Source organism: Podarcis liolepis (genome assembly GCF_965112155.1).
Source record: "Podarcis liolepis genome assembly, chromosome: 15".
NCBI lineage: Eukaryota > Metazoa > Chordata > Lepidosauria > Squamata > Lacertidae > Podarcis > Podarcis liolepis.
Genome location: NC_139566.1, coordinates 14,764,319 through 14,791,265, shown reverse-complemented (window position 1 = coordinate 14,791,265; position 26,947 = coordinate 14,764,319). Strand labels below are relative to the sequence as shown.

Below are 26,947 nucleotides of genomic sequence, written 5' to 3'. Positions count from 1 at the left end.
TCCTCCAAGTGCCCCTATTTTCCAGGGACATCCCTCATTTACAGAAGCTGTCCCGGTTTCTGATTTGATTCCGGAATGTCCCACTTTTCTTTAGGATGTCCCTATTTCCAATGGCGGGACGCGGGTGGCGCTGTGGGTAAAACCTCAGCACCTAGGACTTGCCGATCGCATGGTCGGCGGTTCGAATCCCCGCGGCGGGGTGCGCTCCCGTCGTTCGGTCCCAGCGCCTGCCAACCTAGCAGTTCAAAAGCACCCCTTGGGTGCAAGTAGATAAATAGGGACCGCTTACCAGCAGGAAGGTAAACAGCGTTCTGTGTGCTGCGCTGGCTTGCCAGATGCAGCTTGTCACGTTGGCCACGTAACCCGGAAGTGTCTGCTGACAGCACTGGCTCCTGGCCTCTAGAGTGAGATAAGCGCACAACCCTAGAGTCTGTCAAGACTGGCCCGTACGGGCAGGGGTACCTTTACCTTTATTTCCAATGGAGAAATGTTGGAAGGTATGGAGTTATCCGACCCCTGAGCCATCTGAAGAAGAAGAAGAAGAAGAAGAAGAAGAAGAAGAAGAGGAGGAGGAGGAGGAGTTTGGATTTGATATCCCGCTTTACCACTACCCGAAGGAGTCTCAAAGTGGCTAACATACTCCTTTCCCTTCCTCCCCCACAACAAACACTCTGTGAGGTGAGTGAGGCTGAGAGACTTCAGAGAAGTGTGACTGGCCCAAGGTCACCCAGCAGCTGCATGTGGAGGAGCGGGGAAGCGAACCCAGTTCACCATATTACGAGTCCACCGCTCTTAACCACTACACCACACTGGCTCTCCAGAAGGCAATTCTGTATAGGGATTTAAAAAATAATAATAATAATGTATTGTTTAAAAAACGTTTAATGTTTTACAGTGGAACCTTGGAAGCTGAACACTTTTGAACTCGAATGTTTCGGCTTCCGAACAATCGAAAACTGGAAGTGATTGTTCCGGTTTTTGAATGATTTTCGGAAGCCGAACGTCCAGCACTCCTGCAGCCAATCAGATGCTCTTGCAGCCAATCAGAAGCCGTTCCTTGGTTTTCAAACTGTTCTGGGAGTTGAACAGACTCCTGGAACAGATTAAATTTGAAAACTAAGGTACGACTGTATTATGTTTTTATATATGTTGGAAGCCACTCAGAGTGGTGGGGGTAGCCCAATAAGATGTGTGTGATATACATAGTAAAATTATCATTAGGGAATGGGACGTCCCTATTTTCATCGGAGAAATGTTGGAGGGTATGATTCCTCAGTTCAGAGATGGGGAAGCTTTTTCTTCCTGAGGGCCACATTCCCTTCTAGTCAACCTTCCAGGGGCCACAGGGTAGGCCAGAGGTAAAAGCGGGTAGAGCAACAGATGCAAATGTTACCTTTCTCCATTTTCCCACCCAGACAAGAAAGAAGCATTGTTCTCAGAGCTTCAGGAGGCACTCCAGCCGGGAGAAATGGAGCCTCAAAGAGGGTGCAAAGAAGGGCCAGTGGGGGGGCAGGGGGCATCCAGAGAGCCCCAGGGGCCACTTATAGCAGTTTGGAGGGCCACATTTGCCCCTTTGCCTAAGGTTCCCCATCCTTGCCTTAAACACTCAAAGCCTTTTGGACGTAATCCCAACTAATCCCAGCTAATCCTTTTGACAAATTGATAAATTGTAGGGATGTCATGGCAGCCTTATTCCAATACGGCAAGTGGCTAGATAGTGGTGTCCTCAGGGCTGATCTTGGCATTTTGCAATCATCACAGCAGAGAGTTTCGCCATCTTGTTTTTAATGAGAGGAATCTGTTGACAGCCTGCTGTTAAGGCACTATGTGGAGGAGGAGAAGGCCTAACCTATTCTCATCTGTTTTCCCAGCCAAAATGGGCCTCTCCAAAGCAAGTGCCTTGGAGCGAAAGGGACCACCCAGCTCAGTATTGTCTACACTGATTGGCAGCAGCAGGGTTTTCACAAAGGCATCTTTCCCATCCCTAAGATTGAAGCTGGGACTTCTAGCCTACAGGAAAATTGTGTTGTGTGGGGCTGCCCTTGTCGGTGGTCCGGGAACTTCAGCTGGTGCAGAACACAGCAGCCACGGTGCTCATAAGAGCAAGTTGCTGGCCATATGTTACTCTCTTTAGGAAGAAAATAATTCAGGGCCTCCTGTCATTTTTACTCAGTGTGGCTGATTGGGTCAGATTGATCCTACAATGGTGGTTCCCTCGACCCACCAAGCATTTAGTCTAGATAGGTAGGGAGATGGAATTGACCATTCCAGTATGAATAGTGCCAACAAGGTTTGTGGGGATATAGATGGGGGGGGGGCACACACCGCCTAAACCCTAGAAATTAATAAATGGTAGGATTTTATTTGGGATATGAAGGGAGAATACAAGCTGCAGTGGAATTCCTGGGCTAGCTTATGCCAAATGACCTGGCTAAGCTAGGACCACTGAGAAACAATACAGGGCTATAGAGATCCTTTGGCAATACAAGAGAACTGTCCTCCCCAGGGTTGCCATGTGTCTGTTTTCCAGGACGTGTCCTTTTTTTCAGGAGTAAATTTTCTCTCCGTGTGGATTTTTAATATTTGCCAAAATGTCTCTGGCTATACTTTCTGGATGAGACATAGACATAACTGATGGTTGAAGACTTGCCTTCCTCTTCTCCTGCCCCCCTCAGCAATATATCACAGCTTCTATAGCCTACATGTAGTAGAGGTATTTAAAATGAGAGTCGTCACAGCGTCCTCTTTTTTTGCTCTTCAAAATATGGCAACCCTATCCTCCCCACCGCTTGCGCTGAGGTTGTGAACAGAGACTGGGGGCTTGGAAGGTTGCTAGAGTAACTGGAAGTGAGGTGACAGGAAAGGAGAGGTTTTAGCAAGGTGTGCTGGGAAGAAGAAGGGGAGAGAAGAAAGACTGGGATCCATCTTGGGCAGGATGGCCGAAGGCTGGCTGGGAGAGATGCCTTGGACTCCAGGGCTGCCCTGCTGTGGGGGACAAGCCTCTCTGGAAATGACCAAGCTTTAAGATCTGGACTCCCTCCATGCAGACTGAAGGTGCAAATAGGTGAACAAACCATATTTCTTAAAGCTACGACAGTCTCCGTCGTATCTCAATTCTCCCAAGGAACACAGACCCTGGGTGAGTGCTTGGAACCCCATGGGCTCTTGCCACTGCTCAGCAGAGAGTGGGGTTGGCACATGACTTTTGTAACAATACATTATGAAAGCTGAAAAGTAATCCTGCTGCAATTCAAGAATAACAGTATAAACAAAGAATGTGATTTCAGCTGAGTGTCACGTCAAAGTGCCTGTTCCCAGTCAGCAATGATTGGAGAGAGAAGCTCAGATTCCTCCTTTTAGTCACTTTCAGACCCCAAAGCTATCATTCATGCATCATGTGGGGAATTTTTATGGCTCCAGGAACCGGATCTATATCAGGCCCCAACCTGTGGGATAACTTTGATAAATGGGCAGGCGCTTGTCAATCACACAGCATTATTATGGCACCAGAGGTAGATAGGTGGGTTGTCACGCCCATTTCAAAATCCTTTGCATGGGCTTCCCTATGCTTCTCCTTTCTGTGGCCAAAGCCAAAGGCGGAAAGGGGAAGATGATGCTCATCTCACCTCTCCCCCACTGCCTACTGCCTGCTCTCTGTGGTGTTTAAAGAGAAAGGGGACAACTGCATCAAAGAGCGCTTTTGCAAAGGGCTTCAAAACACCCTCTGCACTCCCATTTGAGGCTTTGGAGGCTCAGACAGGAGCATGGGGGCTGCCTTAAAGCCCTTTGCAAAAGTGATATTTGAAGCAGCCCAGAACTTTTTTAAGTGAGCTGCCCACAACCTTACCCCTTTAAAGAAGACATGTAGAGCTGCTTCCGAGAGTGCTTTTGCAAAGCGCTTTAACCCCCACTCAGCAGCCGAAGAGTGGGGATTACACCCTGCTGCCCCGGCTGCACAATCACGTACCCTGCTGGGAAGAAGGCAAGCAGCCAATGCAGGGTTGAACCCTGCCATGCCAGCCATCGACTGACATCACTGATGGTTTGAAGAAAATGGGCCTACTGTCCAATCTTGGCCCGTGGGCTAGAAGTTGCCCACCCCTGCTATGTCTGTTAATGCCAAGCATTCTGTTATCACCAAAGCACCTCCGCACACCAGATCCCTTGTCTTGTCACAACCTGACCCCTCTCATGTACACGCATCCAGTTTCAGTGTTTGTATCTCCTGATATTTAAGATTTGCCAAGCTCCCCAAACCGAGGGTTGCATACAGTTTTAGTCCTTCTCAAAGTAGACATGACTAATGTGGATTCAGTGATTTCAAAGTGTCTACTCTGTGTAGAACCTAGCTGGATACCACTCTTGACGCTTCAAAACATTCACCTGATGTCTTAACTAGAAACCACAAACTGCTGCACGTGTGCCTCGTATTCCTCTTCCTCTCTGTCCAGCTACTCCCAGCTCTTTTAATAGAAAAACATGCCTTGCCCTCTGTGGCATCATGCTGATTTTGGTAACTTATAATAGTAGTCCTTTCGGCAAGCTTTGAAGAGATTCCCATGCAGCAGAGTGATTGATACCTTTGCCAGGTGAGTCCATATGAATCACTTCCAGCTGGGTGAGAGGGAGAGCTGCACTGGAGGCTGACTTGTGCTTAGATCACATTCCAACGGCTGTAGCCAACTACGTCCTACTTAGAGTAAACCCAATGAAAGTACCGGTAATGAACCTGTTTATTTCAATGGGTCTACTCGTATTTACGGGACTGCCTCTCCTGGTATGCCCCGCAGAGGACCTTAAGGTCCACAAATAACCATAGTCTAGAGCAGTGTTTTTCAACCACTGTTCCGCGGCACACTAGTGTGCCGCGAGATGTTGCCTGGTGTGCCGCGAGATGTTGCCTGGAGGGAGGCGGGCGAGTCGGGCGGCGAGAGGCGGGGCGGCGGCGGCGAGGAGAGGCCGCCCAGCGCGGGGCTCTCGCCGTCTGCCTGCCTGGCTGCCTGCGAGCTCGGCGGGCAGCGCCTCCGTCCGCAGCGCCCGCCTCGCGGCTCTCATTCCCTGCCCCTGCCAAAGCTCACCCAACCAAGCCGCGCTCTCCTTCCTGCCTCGCTTTGCTGCCTCCTCCCCCCCCACCCCAAAGCTTGGAGGTTTCCCGGCGCCGACCCGCAGGTTTGACCCCCTTCTCACACCTGTTCGCGCTCCTTGCACAGAATGGGGCGGATGGGGAGGAACGGGGCTCGCCGCTGCCTCCGCTCGCCCTCCCCCCCTCCGCCGGTGGTCCCGCGATTCTTGGCTTTTTGGCGGTTGGCACAGAAGGAAGGCAAGGGGGAGGGAAAAAATTGAAACTTACACTTTCATGCGTCCCTCCCGGCGTGACGCTGCGCGCTGACGTCACGGGGCTGTAATGGTGGTGTGCCTCGAGATTTTTTTCATGAAACAAGTGTGCCTTTGCCCAAAAAAGGTTGGGAAACACTGGTCTAGAGGTCCTGGGCCCTAAGGAAGTCAGACTATCCTCCACCAGAGCCAGGGCCTTTTCAGTGATGGCTCTGACCTGGTGGAATGCTCTGTCCCATGAGACTAGGGCCCTTTAGGATTTAACCTCCTTCCGTTGGGCCTGTAAGACAGAGCTATTCCACCTGGCTTTAATTTGAATTCAGCCTGATAGTCTATTTCCCTTCTTTTCCCTCCACCTCCCCTTTTATGAAGATTACCCACTCTGAGACCCCACAGCTAATTCTCCCCTGGCCTTCTCGCTGGCCCAAGTAGGACTAATTCAGCCAGCTAGCCCTGGTGATTATCTAATGCTTATTAGATGGATTTCCCCTAAATTGATTTCTGAACTTTGAATTTTATTTACAGATAGGTAGCCGTGTTGGTCTGCCATAGTCAAAATGAAAAAATTCCTTCCAATAGCACCTTAAAGACCAACTAAGTTAGTTCTTGGTATGAGCTTTCGTGTGCAAGCACACTTCTTCAGATAAGAAGTGTGCATGCACACGAAAGCTCATACCAAGAACTAACTTAGTTGGTCTTTAAGGTGCTACTGGAAGGAATTTTTTTATTTTGAATTTTATTGTTATTCATGTTTTTATACTGTATTTTATGCTGCTTTTACAATTGTGTTTAAAATTTGTTGTTAGCCACCCTGAGCCCAGTTTTCTGAACTGGAAAGGGCAGGGTATAAATTAAAAAATATTATTATTATTACTCTGAGAAGGACTACCCACTATATGCAACCTAAAGGCAACAAATTTATCCATTATTTTTCAACAATTTCTCAACAATTTTGGGTTCTTCCAAAAAACAACAACAACAACAACAACTCAACAACCTGGTTTTTACTTTTTGTAAATATGTCAACTGTAGCCTTATTAGACTATACCGACTGGTGGGGTCTGCGTTGCTCCCAGGAGGGAGAAAGAAAGTCAAATGACACCGAGGTTTGGTTCAGAGAAAGAGTTTATTCTGCTCTCCGGATAGCAGAAGGCACTTGCGTGGTCAGTCCACAGCAAGTCCAAAGAAAAGAGAAATTTCATGCAGTATATATATCCTCCAGGCACCCTCTCCCCCCTTCCCCCGGAATCTAATCATGTCAGCTTATACACGTAAGTTGACATCCATGACCATAAACAGTTGTTCCTGTTCCGACACTCTTGACCATAAAAGGTTGTTCCTGTTCCTATTCCTACTCTTATCTTGGAGCAAGAGGTCACCAACTCTAAGAGCTCTCCTGGCGCCGTTTCTGGGTGGCTGACAAGGTCTGTACGTCAGTGTGGTCAGAACGTAAGATAAGACCCAGGCGTGCCATCCCTGCTCTTTTTTTTGGAATGGACAAGACCATCCATTGCCGTCACGGACTGATAAAGGATAGGGCTTTGAGCACTTGTTTATACAGCTGGCTTTCTGTTTATACATTGACTCAAGCTCAAGCTTCCTGAGCTTGAAAAGCTCAAGTTAATGCATTTTAGAAATGCTCCCTTGGAGGAGGAAAAATGGGGATTTGGGGGGCCCGTTTCAGACTGACTGCACAGTCAGTTTTTGGGTTTGGGAAACCCATTCCTTCACAACCCTACTTCCATGCATCTATATAAACTACGGATTTCATAGAATCATAGGGCTGGAAGGGACATCAAGGGACATCTAGTCCACCCCCCTGTAATGCAGGAATCCCAGCCATCCAAGCTCCATTTAGAAACTTCCAACGAAGGAGAGTTCACCGCCTTCTGAGGCAGTCCATCCCACGGCTGAACACCTCTTACCATCTGAAAACTCCTCCTAGTTTTTAGTCAGAATCTCCTTCCGGGTAATGTGAATCCATTGGTTCAAAGGCATCCTGTGGCAGTGAGTTCCATACATTAACTGTGCATCATGTGAAGCCCTCTCTCTTTTCTATCCTGAACTGACTGTCCATCAATTCCAGCGGGCAGCACTAAGGACTAATATTACTAAATAGGGGAAAGCATTTCTCTCTATCCAGTTTCTCTACCCCCTGCATAAATCGTGTGTGTAAACTTCAACAGGTCTCATCTGAGTAGGACTAGCACCAGATACAACAACAAAATTCGGGTGCTAATTCACAAAGCCCAAAACAACTTGGGACCAGGGGACTTTATGGGTTGCCTAATTCCTCACTATCCAGATTGTCGGATGCTGCTCCCTCCATCCCCCGAGATCTGGCAGGCCTTTATCAGAGTGTAGCAGGCCCAGCCCTGTGGAACTCCTTGCTACCAGAACCTGGCAGCTGCTGTGTCTGGCTTCTTTCAGACATCTTTTAAAACTATTTTTCAGGCAGTCCTTTGGCATATGAATTTTGCTTTGCCTGCCGGTTTTTACTGGTGCATTACTGAAGTTTTCAATATTGCATATTTCCCCCAGCTACATTCCTTGTTATATTTCCGGTGAGAGTGCAGCTTAAGTAAAGGTAAAGAGACCCCTGACCAGTAGGTCCAGTTGTGACCGACTCTGGGGTTGCGGCCGCTCATCTCGTTTTACTGGCTGAGGGAGCCGGCATACAGCTTCTGGGTCATGTGGCCAGCATGACTAAGCCTCTTCTGGTGAACCAGAGCAGCACACGGAAACGCCGTTTACCTTCCCATCGGAGCGGTACCTATTTATCTACTTGCACTTTGACGTGCTTTTGAACTGCTAGGTTGGCAGGAGCAGGGACCGAGCAACGGGAGCTCACCCCGTCATGGGGATTCGAACTGCCGACCTGATTGGCAAATCCTAGGCTCTGTGGTTTAACCCACAGCGCCACCTGCATATAAGAGTGCAGCTTATACAGAGGTAAATAAAATAAAACCATCCATAGCCATAGGCTCCCCTCTCTACCCACTGCTGCCTCAAACCCTGGCAAGTCGCTGCCTGTCTGTGTAAACAATACTGAGCTAGATGGACTAATTGTCTGATTCTGTATAAGGCAACTTCCTGTGCTGTTTCCCACTGTTTCCCACTGACAAGGGAGAGGACGATTGAGGTGCCTGATATTTCCCCTTGGCTCTGCCATTCCTCCCTTGAAACTCATGGCCTCTGTGGCTGCTTTTCATATTTTTGTACGCGGGGAAGCCTTGGGAGACATCAGCAGCATAATATCTGGTTTGGCTTTTGGGTTGACCAGCGAGTTCGTGGCTGAGCTGGAATGTTAAGTGGGGACTTCCTGGTTTGTAGCCAAGGCTTTTCGGCACCAGCCGAGATCATCGTTATTGTCTAATTATTATTTATTGTGTTTCTGACCCGCCCTTCACTAGAAGGGCTCAGCGCATGTTACCACATATAAAAACAATTAAAGCAACAACAAGAAGAAGGAAAAAGTCAGCAGCAACACAACCCCATCCATCATCTCAAGTCCTTAAAACCAGCTGCCTTATTTGACAAATATTTGCAAATATTTTTCCCGGCATTTATCCCCAGCTAGTAAAATACCCATTGTTATGACGGCAGTGAGAAGTAGGTTAGAGGTTATAAAAGCTGTCTTTTGCTCTCCCTCTTGACAGGATAGAGAGATGCATTACAGGCACTCCGGGTTACGATCCGGAGCCCTGCACACTTAATTGAAATTGTGAAAAGTGGGGAGCACCCTCTAAATGCCCTCCTTGATCCATACCAAAAATACTGTATCCAAAAATATCCACAACTAGAATTGATGCTCTGGGGCTGGCAGGAGGCAGGAGGATGCGCTGCCCCGCAAACCAGCTGTTAGGCGGGGAGGGGGAGCAGCTTAAACAAAGCCCTCTGGTTTTTTGGGGGCTTCCTCTGGCCTGACGTCATTTTTGGGCTCAGGGGAGGGTCTCCTTGTGAGCCACAAGAACTCTCAAGCTCTCTCCTGCCATTTCTGGGTACGAATCGAATTAATTACCCAGCACAACACATATACAAAGCCACATGCAAGCAGAAAACTTGTAGTTGGGGGGGGGGTGCCAGTAGGTTTACTTCTGTGTAAAAATGCAACTGTCTGCTAGTCACAGATGATGCTCCACCCATTTTTTCTTCCGGACCCACCCTCCAGAAATGTGGCCCCTAGAAAGTTCCCTAAGAGGAAATGTGGTTCTCAGGTGAGAAAATCCCCCCCCCAACCCCGATTCCAATGGTTGCTTGGAAGCCAAAGTAAAGAGGTGAGTGAGGAGGGTGGATCTCTCCATCCATTCTCTGCTTCAGCCAACACACTTGGCTTCTGTGCCTGGCACAGAGGAAGGGAAGTCATCCCACAAAGGCTCCCTACTTACGGTAGTAGAACCTATTTTTAAACAACCTGCTAAAATGCTCTTAGCCAGTGTTTCTATGCAGGCTGTAGAGGAGGCGGCTGGAATTTTGGGGCAGGGGTGATAAACTTTTATGGGTTTCTTATTCAAGCTCTGGATAAAGAATGGCAATGAGGGAGAAATCAGATGCAGTTTGCATTTAAAGGAAAGCCAACCAGATTTACAATACAGAAACTGAAATACTTTCCGAATTCACACTTCTCACACGTCTCCAGCCGAATAATGTCAGATAAATGTACATACCAGGGTAAAGTGTGCATATATTAGCAAAAATAATATGCAGAAATGCATTATATATGGGGAAATCACTTTGCAAAAAAATGTGTTTACAGTGGTACCTCGGGTTACATACACTTCAGGTTACAGACTCTGCTAGCCTAGAAATAGTGCCTCGGGTTAAGAACTTTGCTTCAGGATGAGAACAGAAATCGTGCTCCGGCGGCCCGACGGCAGCAGGAGGCCCCATTAGCTAAAGTGGTGCTTCAGGTTAAGAACAGTTTCAGGTTAAGAACGGACCTCCGGAACGAATTAAGTACTTAACCCAAGGTACCACTGTATTTGGCAAAATTGCATGCAAAAAGAGAAAAGTGCATTAAAATGCCAATGAATTTTCACGAGGACTTCCTGGGCTGTATCCAATGTTAGTCCTACTAAGAGTAGAACCATTGCAGTTAATAAACATGACTAACTTAGGTTCAGTTGGATAACTCAATAGGAGTATAGCATCTAGATCAAGGGAAGTAATAGTGCCACTGTATTCTGCTCTGGTCAGACCTCACCTGGAGTACTGTGTCCAGTTCTGGGCACCACAGTTCAAGAAGGACACTGACAAACTGGAACGTGTCCAGAGGAGGGCAACCAAAATGGTCAAAGGCCTGGAAACGATGCCTTATGAGGAACGGCTAAGGGAGCTGGGCATGTTTAGCCTGGCGAAGAGGAGGTTAAGGGGTGATATGATAGCCATGTTCAAATATATAAAAGGATGTCACATAGAGGAGGGAGAAAGGTTGTTTTCTGCTGCTCCAGAGAAGTGGACACGGAGCAATGGCTCCAAACTACAAGAAAGAAGATTCCACCTAAACATTAGGAAGAACTTCCTGACAGTAAGAGCTGTTCGACAGTGGAATTTGCTGCCAAGGAGTGTGGTGGAGTCTCCTACTTTGGAGGTCTTTAAGCAGAGGCTTGACAACCATATGTCAGGAGTGCTCTGATGGTGTTTCCTGCTTGGCAGGGGGTTGGACTCGATGGCCCTTGTGGTCTCTTCCAACTCTATGATTCTATGATTCTATGATTCTAACACCCTACAAAATAAATAAATCACAAACAGAGGTGGAAATGTGGAGAAATACGCTTACATGGTTGGGGTGGGGGGATTAGAAACTGACAATGACAGATTTGACCCTTCCTAATTAAGGGGCCAATGGCTCCGTGAACTTCTGGTCATGCCCTGAAAGGGAAGAGAGGAAATAAAACAAAGCAAAACACAAATCCACACAGATGTATCCAGAAATAGGTCTATTCATAAAATGCTCTTGGAAAGTAAGAAAATAGAAAATCTAGGCTACACGTAGACAGTCTACAAGGTGTTGTGGGTGATGGAGGCTCTTCCCCCACTCAGTGCACTGACTGGACATAGGCCTTGCGCTCCACCTGGGCACAGTACTTCTCAGGGAGGCCAGCAGCACTGCAAAGAAGAAAGAGAAGAAGGAAACGCTGGTCACTAGAGGGCACGCAGTCCATCCTCGCGTCAGTGCTGTGCAAGAACGCCAACCAGATGAGTGTAAATCGGTCGCTGCCTGTGTAGCACATTTGAATCTTACGTGGAGGTTCAGTTCCAAGTGTTCCATGTATACATGAAAATCGTGTATACCCAAACCCTTGGGTCCGCTCATGTGCTTGGCGGGGGGGGGGGGGGGAGAGAAATAGAGAGACAGAGATGTCCCTGTACTCCCAGAGCCCAGGAGCTGACCACCAAGCAAAGCACACAGTTTAACAGGGGTCAGCAAACTTTTTCAGCAGGAGGCTGGTCCACTGTCCCTCTCACCTTGTGGGAGGCCGGACTATATTTTGAAAAAAATAAATAAATGAACAAATTCCTATCCCCCACAAATAACCCAGAGATGCATTTTAAATAACAGGACACATTCTACTCATGTAAAAACATGCTGATTCCTGGACCGTCCGCGGGCTGGACTGAGAAGGCGATTGGGCCGCATCCGGCCCCCGGGCCTTAGTTTGCCTAGGTAAAGGTAAAGGGTCCCCTGACCGTTAGGTCCAGTCGTGACCGACTCTGAGGTTGCGCGCTCATCTCGCTCTATAGACTGAGGGAGCCGGCGTTTGCCCGCAGGCAGCTTCCGGGTCATGTAGCCAGCATGACTAAGCCGCTTCTGGTGAATCAGAGCAGCACATGGAAACGCCGTTTACCTTTCCGCCAGAGTGGTACCTATTTATCTACTTGCACTTTGACGGGCTTTCAAACTGCTAGGTTGGCAGGAGCTGGGACTGGACAACGGGAGCTCACCCCGTCACGGGGATTCGAACCGCCGACCTTCTGATCGGCAAGTCCTAGGTTCTGTGGTTTAACCCACAGCACCACCCGCGTCCCTTAGCTTGCCTACCCATGATTTAAAAGCTATTTAGGTAACCCCAGGCAGACCAGGTGCAAAAAGCTGCTGATTCATAGTAAACTTTGCTTAGGATTTAACTTGAGCAATTTCAACCAGCCTGCCTGCAACCACGTACAGTTGAAATTGCACCTCGTGCATGATGCAATCATAGCAGGGGTGGGGAGGGTGAGCTGAGGAAACCAGACTTTGCAAAGTGCAACGGATTCAGATCCCTGGCAAACGTGGACAATGGGTCACGGGGGAGTCAGGGGTCGTCGCGCAGCCTCACCGGAGCTCGTCGAGCTTCTTGCGCTTGATCTCGTTGAGGCGCTCGCTGCGCCGGCGGGCTTCTTCCTTGAGCCTCTTGCCCTCCTCGAAGATGGCGATGCGCTCCTGGACCTGCTTCTGCTGGTGCTCGCGCACCTGGCGCCGGATCTCGTCCGCGTGGGTCTGCTGAAGAGCCACACGCTTCTCGTGCTCTTTCCGCTCCTTCTCAATCTGCTCCTGTTGGATTCTGGGGCAGGGGAGGCAACAAAATGAGTTAGTGAGTGTGCTTGACTAAGTCTGGAAGCATTTAACCCGACCAATTGCAGGGGTTAGTATGTGGCAAACACCCCCATCAAAAAAAGAGAGACAAAGATTGCATTGATTTCCAGAGGTGGGCAAATTTCGAGAATGTGTGTTGAGTGTGTGTGATTTTATCTTAAAATCAGATATTGCTACGGTCCAATACCTGCCATCTTAAGCCTGAATTGAAGGAGGCAGCACAAAGGATGTATCTTTGTAGGTTCAGTGTGAGCCATAATAATAGGGATAGTTTTATTATTTGTACCCCACCATGCCCACCAGTAAATTTTGTTGTGTTTTGGCTCACCTGACATCGTTGTGATGTCAGGTGACTGGCAGGTGGGAGGCTGCATCCACCTGCCAAAATGATCCTCAGGAGGGCAGGGAAGTCAGGATCCTGCCTGCTGGCTGGATCCTATTCCCCAGCTCTGTCTTAAAACTGGGAATTCTGGCAGCAGGATTCAGGCACCTTGCGGGAAGAGGGAGCTGCTATCCTGACCCCGGCTGTGTTGCAGTGCAACCATCTGCAGAAGGCCAGAGCAGGGATGGGGAAGCTTGTGATGCAAGCACTGCCTTGTGGCAGTCCACAATGATTATATACAAGATAATCTTGCAAATAGGAATATAGGAAGCTGCCTTATAGCAAGAAAGACCCTGTAAAGTATAATTGTTTAATTGCACACTGAAAAAGAGAAATACCTGTATGTATATTGCCAAGAGTTTAATATTGAAAAATTCCATTGAAGCTCTCTGAGCTCTAACAGGTTGATAATTAGCTGCTGGCGTTCTCTGCTCTTTCACGCGAGTGTTTAACCTTAGATCATGTGAGTAACGTATTTACTTGAAAATCTCCATCTTGATGGGTGTTTGTTGCCTGTTAGTTATTCTCTGGAAGCCACAGAGAACAAAGGATGTGCTAATGATGCCTCTCCAGGACCAAATAGCCTTAAGCTGGATACAGGCTAATGCAGGCTATGAGGGAAACAGAGCTTTGGTTTTTGTTCTGATTGCAATTATGTTCTATTTTGAAGAAGAATAAACCCATGCTTGGATATGCATATGCTTTATACAACTTTCTGGGTGTATCATTGATTGTCTTTGCACCTGTTTTGAAGAAGTTCTGGTTAGTAAAGCTTTGAATTGTATTCATGGGTTTGGAAAATTATTATTCCAAAAGGCGTCTGTTTTGTACGCATCCTATCACAGCAGGGCCTCTACCCCTGCGCCACAGCCCCTCCACGCATTGCCAAGCAGCCCGCTTCCCTACCTGACGATCCTCTCGAACTCGGCCCGGTCCCGCTGCACCTGGACAGCCAAGGTGTGCTCCTTGTGGGCCACCTGCTCCAAGCGGCTCTGTTTCAGCATGGCTTCCGTCTGGGCCTTCTTGTGCGCCGCGTCCTTCTCCTTCCGGCGCCACTCCCGTTCGGTGGCCTCCTGGTTACGCTTGGCCCTCAGGGCATCCTGGAGGGAAAAGGAAGGGAAGCAGGGGGAGTTGGTTGGGCCGTGAGGTGCTGTGTGTGGCGATGCCTGGGAGAGACTCTTATCATATTTCAGAAGAGAGACAGGGAGAGGAGCACTGTGCTTCCCTGGTAATACATTACTATTTATTATTGTTATCGTTAGAATCAAGGGTCATCCATTCCAACCCCCTGCAATGCAGGAATCACAGCTAAAGAATCCCTGACAGATGGCCACCCAACCTCTGTTTGAAAAGCTCCAGCGAAGGAGAGTTTGCCGCCTTCCAAGGCAGTCCGCTGTCAAACAGCCAAACGGAATTCCCTCCTCTGCTCTAACCACCATGCTGCCACTGGTATCGATACTTCAGAATAAACAGGTGAATAAATGAACAGCATTGTCTAACTGTGGGCTGTCCACTTTATCCATTCACTGGTCGAAAGAGCTAGGGAAGTTTAGCCTGGAGAGGAGGAGACTAAGAGGAGATACGATAGCCATCTTTAAATCTCTAAAGTGCTGTCACGTGGAAGAGGGAGCAAGTTTGTTTTCTCCTACTCTGGAAGGTAGGACTCGAACTAGTGGCTTCAAGTTACAACAAAGGAGATTCCGACTAAACATACGGAAAACCTTTCTGACAGGAAGAGCTGTTCAACAGTGGGAAAGACTCCCTCGGTAGGTTGTGGACTCTCCTTCCTTGGAGGTTTTTAAGCAGAGGTTGGGTGGCCATCTGTCACGGATGCTTAAGCTGAGATTTCTGCATCGCAGAGGGTTAGATTGGATGACCCTTGGGGGTTCCTTCTAACGCTACAATTTTATGACCTGCACTCCCGGCCCCGTTTCGTGCTTTAAGAATGCACCCCTGAGCCACACCTGCTCTGCTTGGTGATCCTGGGCTTTCTCCTGCAGCGCCCTTAGCCGGGCAGTCTCCATCTCCTTTTCCCGGCGGATTTTCTCCTGCTCAGCCTCAAACTCGGCCTCCCGTTCCTGGCGGGGTACAAAATATATATATATGTAAATTTTCACAAAGTTTTAAAAATATATATTTAAACAAAGTCACAGGTTGGTGCAAGCAGACTTATGAACATACGCGAAACTGGCCCAGCCTGACTAGCCCATCCCTAGCCAAGAGGAGGCCGAGGCAGGAGGGAGTTGGCTCTGGGAATGTTTTCCGCTGTACCTGAAATTTGCCCAGGCGCTTTTTCTTCCCCAGCGGTGCCCTCTCCCTGCCCACATGCCCTGCCACCACCACATACCATCTTCTTCCTCTGGTACTCCAGCACCCGCCGGTCGGCCATCTTCTCCTGCTCCAACATTTCCTGTTTGCGCTTCTCGTTCTCATCGTTGACGCGCCTGATCTCGGCCTGCAAACGCAGCTGCTCCCTCCTCCTGCGCTCCATTTCCTGGAGGAGAGCCGGAAGAGTCGCTAAGCATCCTTGTTAACCGTGGGTTGGGTCCAGCTACGTCAGGCCACGTCCGTGATTCCTGAGGGGTCTACTTGGACAAAACGTGGGCCTGAAATACCGCCGGTTCCTTCTGGTCTCCTCAGTCACAGAGATCTTCTGACTGAGGCACTTTTGGTGGTTTCCCCATGCTTCTGAGGTCTGCCTTTCTCAGCCTTGGGTTCTGAGATGCCGTTGGACTACAACTCCCATCACTCCTAACCAGGGTGGCCAGGGATGATGGGAGTTGTAGTTCAAGAATATCTGGGGACCCAAGGTAGAGAAAGACTGGTCTACACTGTTGCTCTTCTGCAAAGGCACCTGCTCCTGGGGGCTGAGGCAATATAGGCCCTCAATATTCAGAGGGCCCAGCACACAATGTCAGGATAATAATAATAATAATAATAATAATAATAATAATAATAATAATAATTTATTTATACCTCACCCATCTGGCTGGGTTTCCCCACCCACTCTGGGTGGCTCCCAACAGAATAATAAAACATCAACCATTAACAACTTCCCTGAACAGGGCTACCTTCAGATGTCTTCTAAAAGTCAGTTTTTATTTCCTTGACATCTGATGGGAGGGCATTCCACAGGGCCGGCACCACTGCCGAGAAGACCCTCTGCCTGGTTCCCTGTAGCCTCATATCTCGCAGTGATGAAACCACCAGAAAGCCCTTGCCGCTGGACCTCAGTGTCCGGGCAGAATTATTGGGGTTGAGATGCTCCTTCAGGTATACTAGGCTGAGGCCGTTTCGGGCTCTAATGGTCAGCACCAACACTTTGAATTGTGCTAGGAAACCTACTGGGAAACATTGTGCATGTGGGGCCCCCTCAGTCGTATGGAGAAGCTGGCACTTCTCTTCTCCAGGGTTTGGGGCAGAGGGCATTCCCATCCCTACCTGGAGAGCTGGGACCTTCTGCATGCAAAGCAGGTGCTCTACCACTGACCTATGGCCTCCTCCAAATGTGTAACTCCCCAATTCTTACCAGAAGGACTGCTGCCCCGTCCCAAGCTCTTTGTCCAACCAGCTCAACTTTGTCTGCTCAGACTCGCAGCAGCTTTCCAGGATCTCAGGCAGAAATAACCTCACGCTTCTGTGCTGACTGATCCTTTTGGCAAACTGGAGGTGCTGCTGGGGACCGAACTGCGGGTCTTCTGCATTCGGTGCAGGTGCTCTGCCCCTCAGCTACAGCCCTGCCCCCTTACCCTCTCGTCTTCAAACTGCAGCCTCTCCAGGTACTCCAGCATCTCCTGTGCCTCTTGGTCTCGCTGCTCGGACTTCACGGAACGCATCTCTTCGTTCTTCTGTATCTGCTCGAGGAGGAGACGCTTCCCCCTGAGAATCAGGTGAAGGAGGAATTTTCCTTTGGAGCAAATGGGTTCTGACGGCACAGAGAGGCCTAAGGAATGGTATTCCTCTGTGCAGGGAACCAATTGTGGCCAAGGTTCCCAATCTTAGGTAGTTGTGGTATCACGTTAATCTGTTGACGTATTTCTTGTTGAAGCCAGATACGATTTCCCAGGTATGCAAAAATTTGGCCACAACTGAAGGAACCTTTGTTAAAGTTCTTTCAATTGTTTCCTTATTTTGTTCCTTCGATTTTGTTTCCTTATTGTGTAGGTCACGGATAGAAGCTGAGGGTGGCAATATTTTGAGTGGTAAGACCCTCTGACCTTGGATATGACATTATCAACCTGCAATGGAACTGTTTGTGCACAAAGAAACCTTTGAAATCTGTCTCTGCCAGGATAAGAGAGACCTCACTAAATTTCTTCTTAGGGGGCATTTCATGCCAGTGAGATTGCCCCACATCTCAATTGACTCTGATTCTAATTGTTAGAGGGATTGCAGGCTTAAAGGAACCTTCTTCCATATATGGTGACACTGCAGACAACTTTCAGACCAGTGTCTTTAGAGAAGCAGGTCTCCTTTATTTATTTACTTATTACTTTTGTTAAAGATTTCTTGGTTTACAAAAGTATGTGCAATGTCTCTTTTTTCAAGTTACATTTTCTACGGATCAGTTTCATTTGTTGAGACATTAGTCTTACATTAGGAAGAAAAAGGGGGAAAGAAGTGGAGGGAGAAATCGTGAGTTGGGGGTGGGGGTCAGGTGGCAATGTTTCTATTTTACTTAATGTATGTGTGGGGTTTTGTGTCAGCGTCGCTTGTGCCTAAGGCCACGTAGCAACTTCACAGCAGAGGGGAGACCCAAACCAGGGACTTCCTGACTCACAGCTCAGTGGCCTCTTATACAGTTTGAGAGGGAGGCTCTGATTCTCCAGGGGTGTGCCCCTTTTAACTCACGCTGCTGCATATTGTACCTGCGGTGCAGGGAAGGCAACGCTGCATTGATGCTCCACCACTGAGCTACAACGAAACCCCTTGGCCAGAAGCCGCACAGAAGGCTCTCACCTGTACTTCTCCTCCTTCCTCTTCCGTTCCAGCTCATCCTGCATCATGCCGACCTTCTGCCTCTCCGCCTCCATCATCTTGGCCAGCCGCATCTCCTCCTCGTTCATCTCCTTCTCAATCTGCCTCTTCTCCAGGATCTGGGCATCGCGGATGGCATGGCATTTGGCCTCCAGGATGATCTGCAAAGAGCGGAAGGGAGCTGCTGCCGTGGGCCGAAATGAACACGCGGGGCTTCATCTGGAGCTGAGCTCCAGCCCTCTTTTTGCCCAGATCCCAGCAGTTCCACCTTGGAAGGTGCAGAAGCCAGCGGTTAAATAAATCCACTCTTGGAAGAGAACCTGAGCGCAACAGTTATCAGCAACCAATATGCAGCTGCAGGCAGCAGAGGCAGAATAGCTGTTCTGGCTAGTAGCTATTGACAGCCTCCATGAATTTGCCCAGTCCTCCGTCCAAGTTGAAGCCATCCTAGTTGGTGGCCATCACTGCACCCAGTGGCAGACAAGCACTACTTCCTGTGGGAAGTAGAACATAGTCATCATGGCTGCTAGACACTGGCAGCGCTTTCTTCCATGAAGGAGGGGCAGAGGGGCCCCATATGCCTCTGCTTCACTCCCCTACATGGAATTCCTGTCCCCCTGTGCCAACAGGGAGAGATGTGAAATAGGAGGCTGCTTTTCTTTTGGGAATTATAGGGACAAAGCTACCTAAATTGTATAGAAATTCATTTATGTATGCTACTACAGCAGCAGGGACAGGGTGGCGCTGTGGGTTAAACCACAGAGCCTAGGACTTGCTGATCAGAAGGTCAGTGGTTTGAATCCCCGCGACGGGGTGAGCGCCCGTTGCTCGGTCCCTGCTCCTGCCAATCTAGCAGTTCGAAAGCACCTCAAAAGTGCAAGTAGATAAATAGGTACCGCTTCAGCGGGAAGGTAAACAGCGTTTCCGTGCGCTGCTCTGGTTCGCCAGAAGCAGCTTAGTCATGCTGGCCACATGACCCGGAAGCTGTACGCCGGCTCCCTCGGCCAATAAAGCGAGATGAGTGCCACAACCCCAGAGTCGGCCACGGTTGGACCTAATGGTCAGGGGTCCCTTTTTACCTTTACCTTACTACAGCAGCAGCAGCAGCAAGAATGCTACTCGCCCCCAAAATGGATACAAAAACTTATGGAATATGCAGAAATGGCAATAACAAACTTTTTTATAAAAGAATGGAAATGGTTTATTGAATATTTACAGATAAATTGCAAACGGATAAAAACATTGGCAGGATTATTGTAACAACCTGCAGTTTGATAAGAGTATATTTTTAAAGTAGATAATTAAATGAGCAAATTGAATGAATTTGGATATGCAGAAGATATTTGAAAATAAATTTAAGGAACCGCAGAAAGAGGGGGAAGGTAGTCAAGCTTTGAAATGTTAAAATGATTGTAAATTAATGAAATGTATAAACCTGAAAAGTATAAATAAAAATTTTAAAATAAAACAAAATAAATATGAGGCTGCCCCAAGGGGAACCGCCACTTCTCGCTCCCTCACCTCGCCAAGAGATTTGATCTCATCTTCCTGCTCCATGCGCATGTTGGCGGCTCGCTGCAGCAGGTACTGGGCCCTCTCCCTGGCCTCCTCTTCCAGGTCGTTCAGCTTTTCATTCTTCTTCCGCAAGATCTCCTTTAGCTTCATGGATTTCTTCCGCTCGTTCACGGCAACCTGGGGGAAGGGAAGATGAGAGGGAGAAGCAGACGGGGTGCATCTTGCCACCAGGGTTGGGCAGGCCACTCTGGGGCTGTACAGTGGTGCCCCGCAAGACGAAAAACTCGCTAGACGAAAGGGTTTTGCCGTTTTTGAGCTGCTTCGCAAGACGAATTTCCCTATGGGCTTGCTTCGCAAGACCAAAACGTCTTGCAAGTTTGTTTCCTTTTTCTTAACACCGTTTTTTTTGAGGTTTTTGGTGATTTTTGAAGCTTTTCCAAAACTTTTCCGACACCGTGCTTCGCAAGACGAAAAATTCGCTAGACAAAAAAACTCGCAGAACGAATTAATTTCATCTTGCGAGGCACCACTGTAAATGGTTCTCTCTTTATTGATTTACTTACTTACTTAGGTTAACACGGGGGGGGTGGCTGCGTGGGCCAGGACTATATCTCCTCCCACCCAACTTTGACAGGTGGGAGGGGCCACCCACTCACCAATCCTCTGCTATCATCATGGTTCCACCGGGAATGTGCTAGCAAGACAGCGCCTGGAAGTACTGAACCCCCAGGCCCACCTGTCAATCAACTGACATCACCAGTGATGTCAGGTGATCGACAGATGGGCATGGTTTGAGAGAAACAGCCTTGCGGGCCAAACTGGACCCCCTGGAAGGCCAAGACTGGACCACAGCCTGGAGGTTCCACCCGCATGGCTTAAAGATTTATATACTGCCTGTCAATAAAATCTTTCCAGGGTGGCTTACAAAGTAATCGCAAACATAGTCATTTCTCATGTCTTTGTTTTATGCCACAAATAAAAAGAGGAATCAGCAACGTTTTAGCTCTTCAATACCGGGCCAAGACATTTTTTTTGCTCTTCCGGGCTTTTGGTTTTCAAATAGAGATTTATTCATTTATTTATTTATTATCCTATCCCGGTATCCATCCTTTAGTATGGTGGGGGAAGGATATGTGTATTTCTTTGCTATGCTTTCAGTGGATGAAGACTTTTAGCGATGCTGTTTTTCCAAGAAAAAGAGGTGCCAGAATTCACCATGAATGCCTCCCTTGTTCTCTTATAATGGCAATGGTGCCTACCTGAGATTTCCGGCTGGGAAAAGGCTTTTCCTGTGATGTAGACCTCCTCTGTTTATATGCATGACATTTTTGTATTTTAAACCTTTGTAAGGTGCTCTGAGTCCCTTTTGTAAAAAGCGATGAATGTTTTTAATTAACAAATAAGTCAAATCTACTTTGGCTGGTATCTCAGTTACATCTGCAGTATCTACCTACATTCCACTTAAGAGTGGATCCATTGATATTGATGGACCCAAGGTACTCCTGCTGATGAATTTCAGCGGGCCTACTCTAAGTAGGACCAACAGTGGAGACAACCAAGAGACCTGACCAGTGACCCCCGTGCACCGGTGACTTCCTAATTAGACTACTGCAGCAAACCTTTGTGGGACTGCCCCCCAGAGACTGTTCAGAACCTTGAGGGAGCATAGAATGTCGCTGCTGATTTGTTACAGAAGACTGTCGGATGATTATCTGAGGCCAGGACTGGAACAGCTGCGTTAAGGGGGCAGATGTCTTTGCTCTGGGGGCAGAAGCAGCGTGGTAAAATGGTTCAGAGCGCTGAGGAGATCCAGGTTCAAATCTTAACTCAGCCGGGAAGCTTTACAGAGTGCACTTGGGTCAGTCGCTCTCTAACACACATAGCCTTATCTGCTTCGCAGGACTTTCAATTTATTTATTTAACAAAATTTATATACCGCTTGATTGCAACGAAACCTCTAAGCAGTGTTGTGAGAATAAAACGGGGAGCTTAACGTGTCCTGTCCTGAGCTCCCTAGAAGAAAGGCAGGAGATAAATGCCATTTAAAAACAACAACATTCTCTGCCATGACAAGGACAGCCTTACGTACGATGGTGGCTTCTCGCTCTGCTTTGAGGGCTGCTTTCTGAGCTTCGCGCTCCTCCTTGGTGAAGACACGGGACGAGTCTTTGATGCGCTGGAAGTCCTCGGGGCTTATGATCAGGGACTCTCCAGACGGGTCGAGTTTGGGCACACTGGGCATGTGAGAGAGAGGAAGAAGATGGTGATTTCATCTCTCCATTTGGAAGGGGGATCGCAAGCTGGACTAGGCCAGGATTCCACAGAACTGCCAAATCTGATACCGGGAGAATAATTTCATCTTTCATTTTAAAAAAGGAAAAGGGGGAGGAGCTCTTAGCCTCACCCCAAGCACCCTTTGGTTAATAATAATAATAATAATATCTGACTGGGCTGCCCCAGCCACTCCAGGCAGATTCCAACAGAATATACAAAGACACAATAGAACACCAGACGTTAAAAACTTCCTGATACAGGAGTGCCTTCAGATGTCTATTGAAGGTCATATAATTCTTTATTTCCTTGACATCTGATGGGTGTTCCACAGGAGGGTGCCACCACCAAGAAGACCCTCTGCCTGATTCCCTGTAACTTCACTTCTCGCAGGGAGGGAAAAGCCAGAAGGCCCTCGGAGCTGGACCTCAGTGTCCTGGCTGAACGATGGGGGTGGAGACACTCCTTCAGGTACGCCTGGAAACCTACCCAAACATTTCCTAACAAAGAACCTCAGGTCCCGGGGGACAGAGAAGAGCCACCCTCTGTGACACAACCCTCACGGGCCCTGCTTTGTGCCGCTGAAGGCTGGTCCGTTAGGGCCAAAGGGCACTGCCCCACCAACCTATCTGCTCTCAGCCGGTCCCTACCTGTCTGACTTACAACCAATCAGGGAGCGGCTCTGCCTATTATTAACTCTGGCTCCACCCGCTGCTGATCTCCCTGCCTTCCACCCTTCCAGTGTATTTGTTTATACGAGGTATATCCCACCCTTCCTCCCAAAGGATCCCAGGGCAGCAAAGAACAGGTGATAAAACGTCTTTCAAAAAAAGATTGTTAAAATGATTCCAATACAGATGCAGGCTGGGGAAGAACTCAACATCAAAGGCTTATTGGAAGAGGAAGGTCTTCAGCAGGTACTGGAAAGACAGTAGAGATGGCACCCCATGTGATATTTAGTGAATTCCTGGCAACCGCCGTTCAGAGGGGCAGTGCCTTCAACTGTGGAGGGGAGTGCCTAGCCCTTGTTCTAGAGAGCTTACATGAGGTCCCGGATGAGGTCCCGAGTGATGAGACGGATTGTCTCCGGCTTGTGGCCCCAGCCCAGGGACTTCCTGGCCGAGTCCACATCTCGAAGCACCACGATGGGGCTGCCAGTGCGGGACAGGTTAACATTCTGCAAGAAGGAAGGTGGCATCAGAAATGTTCACGGATGCTTGGCAGGAATGCTACCAGCCTCCCTCTCCCTCCCCCTCCCGCTTTGGCTTCCCTCTTCTGGCAGCGCTTGGACAATCGTAATCCATCTTAAAAGCCGAGATATGGATGAACCTTTTAGCAGCCACTGAGTTCCTTCCATCGTGAGCAAACCAACCATCAAGTCTTCCTTTATTTGATTTTATTTAAAATATTTATAAGCCACCTTCAGGGTAACCAGAAGGCAGATTCCACACATGAAAATACAGAAAACCCCAATAGCTAGATCATATTTCTCAAAATCCTCCAGTAAATATTGGATACAGGTACATTCAAGTGTTTGTTCTCCTCAGAGTAGACTTGCTGGAGTTAAGGGACATATCATTAATTTCAGTGGGTCTACTTTGAGTAGGATTCAATTGAATACAACTCACTGTTCATTCCACTCAGAGTAGACCTACTGAAATTGATGGTACTAAGCTAGTGTTGCCCATTAATTTCAATGCTACTCTGAGTAGTGCCAACACTGGATATGAACCATTGTGATGTTTTGTATGCTACTGTTCCCATTTTGTGTTGGCACGGCTCCCTTTTCTATGGCTGAATGCTACTGTTTTATACAAGGTTGTTTTGCTTAAGCTGCTAGGGGAGATTTCAGAGCAAGAAGAGCATCATTCGGGATTTTAAAAAGGAGAGATTTTGCAGAGAAAAAAGAAGCTGCCTTTTAACAAGTCAGACCATTGGTCTATCTAGCTCAGAATTATCTACATCAGCAGTAAACAACACGGTGCCTTCTGTACGTCTTGGCCTACAATTCCCACCAGCCCCAGCCAACATGGCCAGTAGTGAGGGATGATGGAAGCTGTTGTCCAGCAACCTCTGAGGAGCAACACATTGGCTATCCCTGGTGAAATATACTCAGAGTCGAGAGTGGATTTCATGCTCTTTATTCAGCTCATAGTGGTGAGGAGGAATGGAGGTCCCCTCAAAGTATCTTCTTTATATACATTATTTACACAATGGGCTGCACGTGATTGGCTAATTCCGGAATTCTCCTGTAGGCCAATCAGGTTGTGGATTCACTTCTATCTGGAGCTGGATTGGGTGCCTCCTGCAGACCAATCATACTGTTGCATTGTCCTAGGACCAATCAGACTGCTGCAATTTGGATCCTATTCAACTCAGTACATAACACCTGGTCTACACAGATTGGAAGCAGCTCCAGAGATTCTGGAGATTAAACCTAGAGCATCTGCAGGCTAAACAGGTGCTTTATTGTTTTCCTCTAAAAATAAAGTGTTATTTCAGTCCTTCTGGTTCTAAACACAGATCTGATTTAAAGAGGAACATCGGAATCTGCCTTCTACTGAGTCAGACCATTAGTTCAGTATAGTGGCAGCAGCTTTCCAGTGTTTCAGGCTGGGGTATTCCCAGCCCTAAATGAAGGTGTCAGGGATTGAAGGTCTGGAACTTTCTGCATGCCAGGCCGATGCTCTTAGCCCAAAGCAGCCACTGCTCCCCTCTGTCCTCACCTTGGCAAGCCCAAAGAGGCTCTCATCCACTTCTGAGCTGGCAGCCTTGGTTCTGTAGCGGGTGTGGGAGCGTGAGCGGGACCGGCCCGAGGAGCTGGTGGAGGTAGCACCCAAGGAGCATACACTGCCCGGCTGCAGGAAGGAAAGAGAGGCAGAATTTTGGAGTTATACGTGATGGGGAGCTGAAAGGAAAGATGCAAGGGATTTGTGTGTGATGATTTGCAGGCCTTTCCCATTCAGAAAGATCATTCTTAAGAAACAAGCTGCGAGATCCTAAACTGAATTTAGCTGGCCAAAAACGCAGGGCTGCCTCTGTAGATGGTTCGGAAACTTCAGCTGGTGCAGAATTCGGCAGCCGGGTTGCTCACGGGGGTAAGATGGTTCAAGCATATTACACTGAGCCTGGCCTGACTGCATTGGCGGCCAGTTAGTTTCTGAGCCCAATTCAAAGTGCTGGTTTTGACCTTAAACAGCTCAGGACCACAATGCCTCAAGGATCGACTCTCCCCATATGAATCGACCCAGGCCCACAGACGTAATCTGAGGCCCTTTTTCATGCGCCTCTTCCACAAGAGATCCAGAGGGCGGCAACACAAGAACAGGCCTTTTCTGTGGTGGCTCCCCATTGTGGAATACTCTCCCCAGGGAGGCTCGCCTGGCATCTTCATAACATACTTTTAGGCACTCTTCAACCAGGCCTCTGGCTGATGGACATCCGATGCCCTTTTAAATGTGTTGTGGAAGGGGGGAATTTTTTGTTTTTTTTTTATCATGTACTTGATTTTGTCTTCTCATGTTATATTTTTTATGTTGTGAACTGCTCTCTGATCTTTTGATGAAGGGCAGTATACTACTACTACTACTACTAATGATGATGATGATAATGATGATGATGATAATTGCCTCCAACTGTGGAGGGCAGAGCCACAGCCCGTCTGGCTAGTCACTTATATTTTTAAATTTATTTATTTATTACTTGATGATCATGATGATTATTGTATTGCCTTCCACCTATGTGTCTCAAGGTGATGTACACAACACAATCAAACCAGTTAAAAACAGCATGGAAAATAAAAGCAAATGTCTTGGAAAAACAGTAAAAGGATATACCCTCTGCAGACACCTAAACAAATATATTAGTTTGCTTAAACGTGAGATATATTTCTATATTCATAAAAACCATTTCAACTGGGGTTTTTTATTTTTTTAAAAACCCAGTTAAACTTGCTTAATCAGCCAGGACACTGCTGTTGCATTATTTGCTGTGTGACTAAACTAGTTTTAATAAAAGTATTTTAAAACCCCTCCAACGAGGTCTCTCTAGAGCAACAGGCATCTCCCCCCTCCGCCTCCCGATGAAGTGGCCACGCTGACATAACCTTAGGGGGCTTAAGGGCTTCCGTGTGCCCCGGCACCCTTTTTGGGTCAGATTCAGCCCCGCGCTCACCATCTCGCCCTCCGCTGCCGGCTCCGGGAAGCTCCGCCTCCTGTTTACCCGTCGCCATGGAAACAGCCGAACCCTCCTCCTTCCCCTGCCCGCCACGTCTCACCTTGGCAACGGGAACGTAGTCAAGGGAGGAGCGCGGGGTTCCCCGGGGCGGGGAAGTGACGTCACGAGCGCCTGCTCAGAAGTCAGCCCCGGCTGAGCGGGGGGGGGAGGGGGCTTTTCCCAGGGGTCGTTTTACTTAATGCAATGTACCTACTTCACGAGGAACGCAGGAAAACGACTTACCCCTGAATCAGACCCATCACTTAGCTCAGCATTGTCCGCACGGACTGGCAGCTGCTCTGCAGGGTCACATTCCCTGTCCTGCCCGGAGCTGCCCCATCGGGGATTTGAACCCGGGACCTTCTGCCTGCAAAGCGGGCCCTGGCCCTGTGGCACTGCGGAGGTGGCGCTTGCGGACGCTGCCTGCTGGTGGTGTGCTTGAGCTTCGGCTTTTCCTAAAGAAGAGTCAGCAGAAATATGCTGTGGAGTAGGAAGGGAATTGCGGGACTCCAATTCCCATCATACCCAAGCAAGCAAGGCCATTTGCCAGATATGATGGGAGTCCAGCGACGCCTAGAGGCCAGTTAGAGATGCCCATGCCATATGTAGTGGGCCTTGTGTGTTGTGCAGAGCCTTTGGGATGGCATGATATCTATAACTATACTCAGTACTTTTCT

General features: G+C 48.4%; 1 protein-coding gene across 1 annotated transcript; it reads right to left on the bottom strand.

Moving 5' to 3' along the window:
- Window positions 1–11,258: 11,258 nt before the first annotated feature.
- Window positions 11,259–26,333, bottom strand: CFAP45 (cilia and flagella associated protein 45). Its single transcript, XM_083477802.1, has 12 exons — window positions 26,229–26,333; window positions 24,782–24,913; window positions 23,099–23,232; window positions 21,874–22,018; window positions 19,791–19,961; window positions 18,252–18,430; window positions 17,042–17,171; window positions 15,640–15,786; window positions 15,257–15,370; window positions 14,199–14,392; window positions 12,654–12,878; window positions 11,259–11,442 (listed from the first exon to the last, which is right to left on the bottom strand). Exons 1-12 carry the CDS (start codon window positions 26,229–26,231, stop codon window positions 11,373–11,375), a joined length of 1,644 nt encoding a protein of 547 aa, XP_083333928.1. The 5' UTR covers window positions 26,232–26,333; the 3' UTR covers window positions 11,259–11,372.
- Window positions 26,334–26,947: the final 614 nt, after the last annotated feature.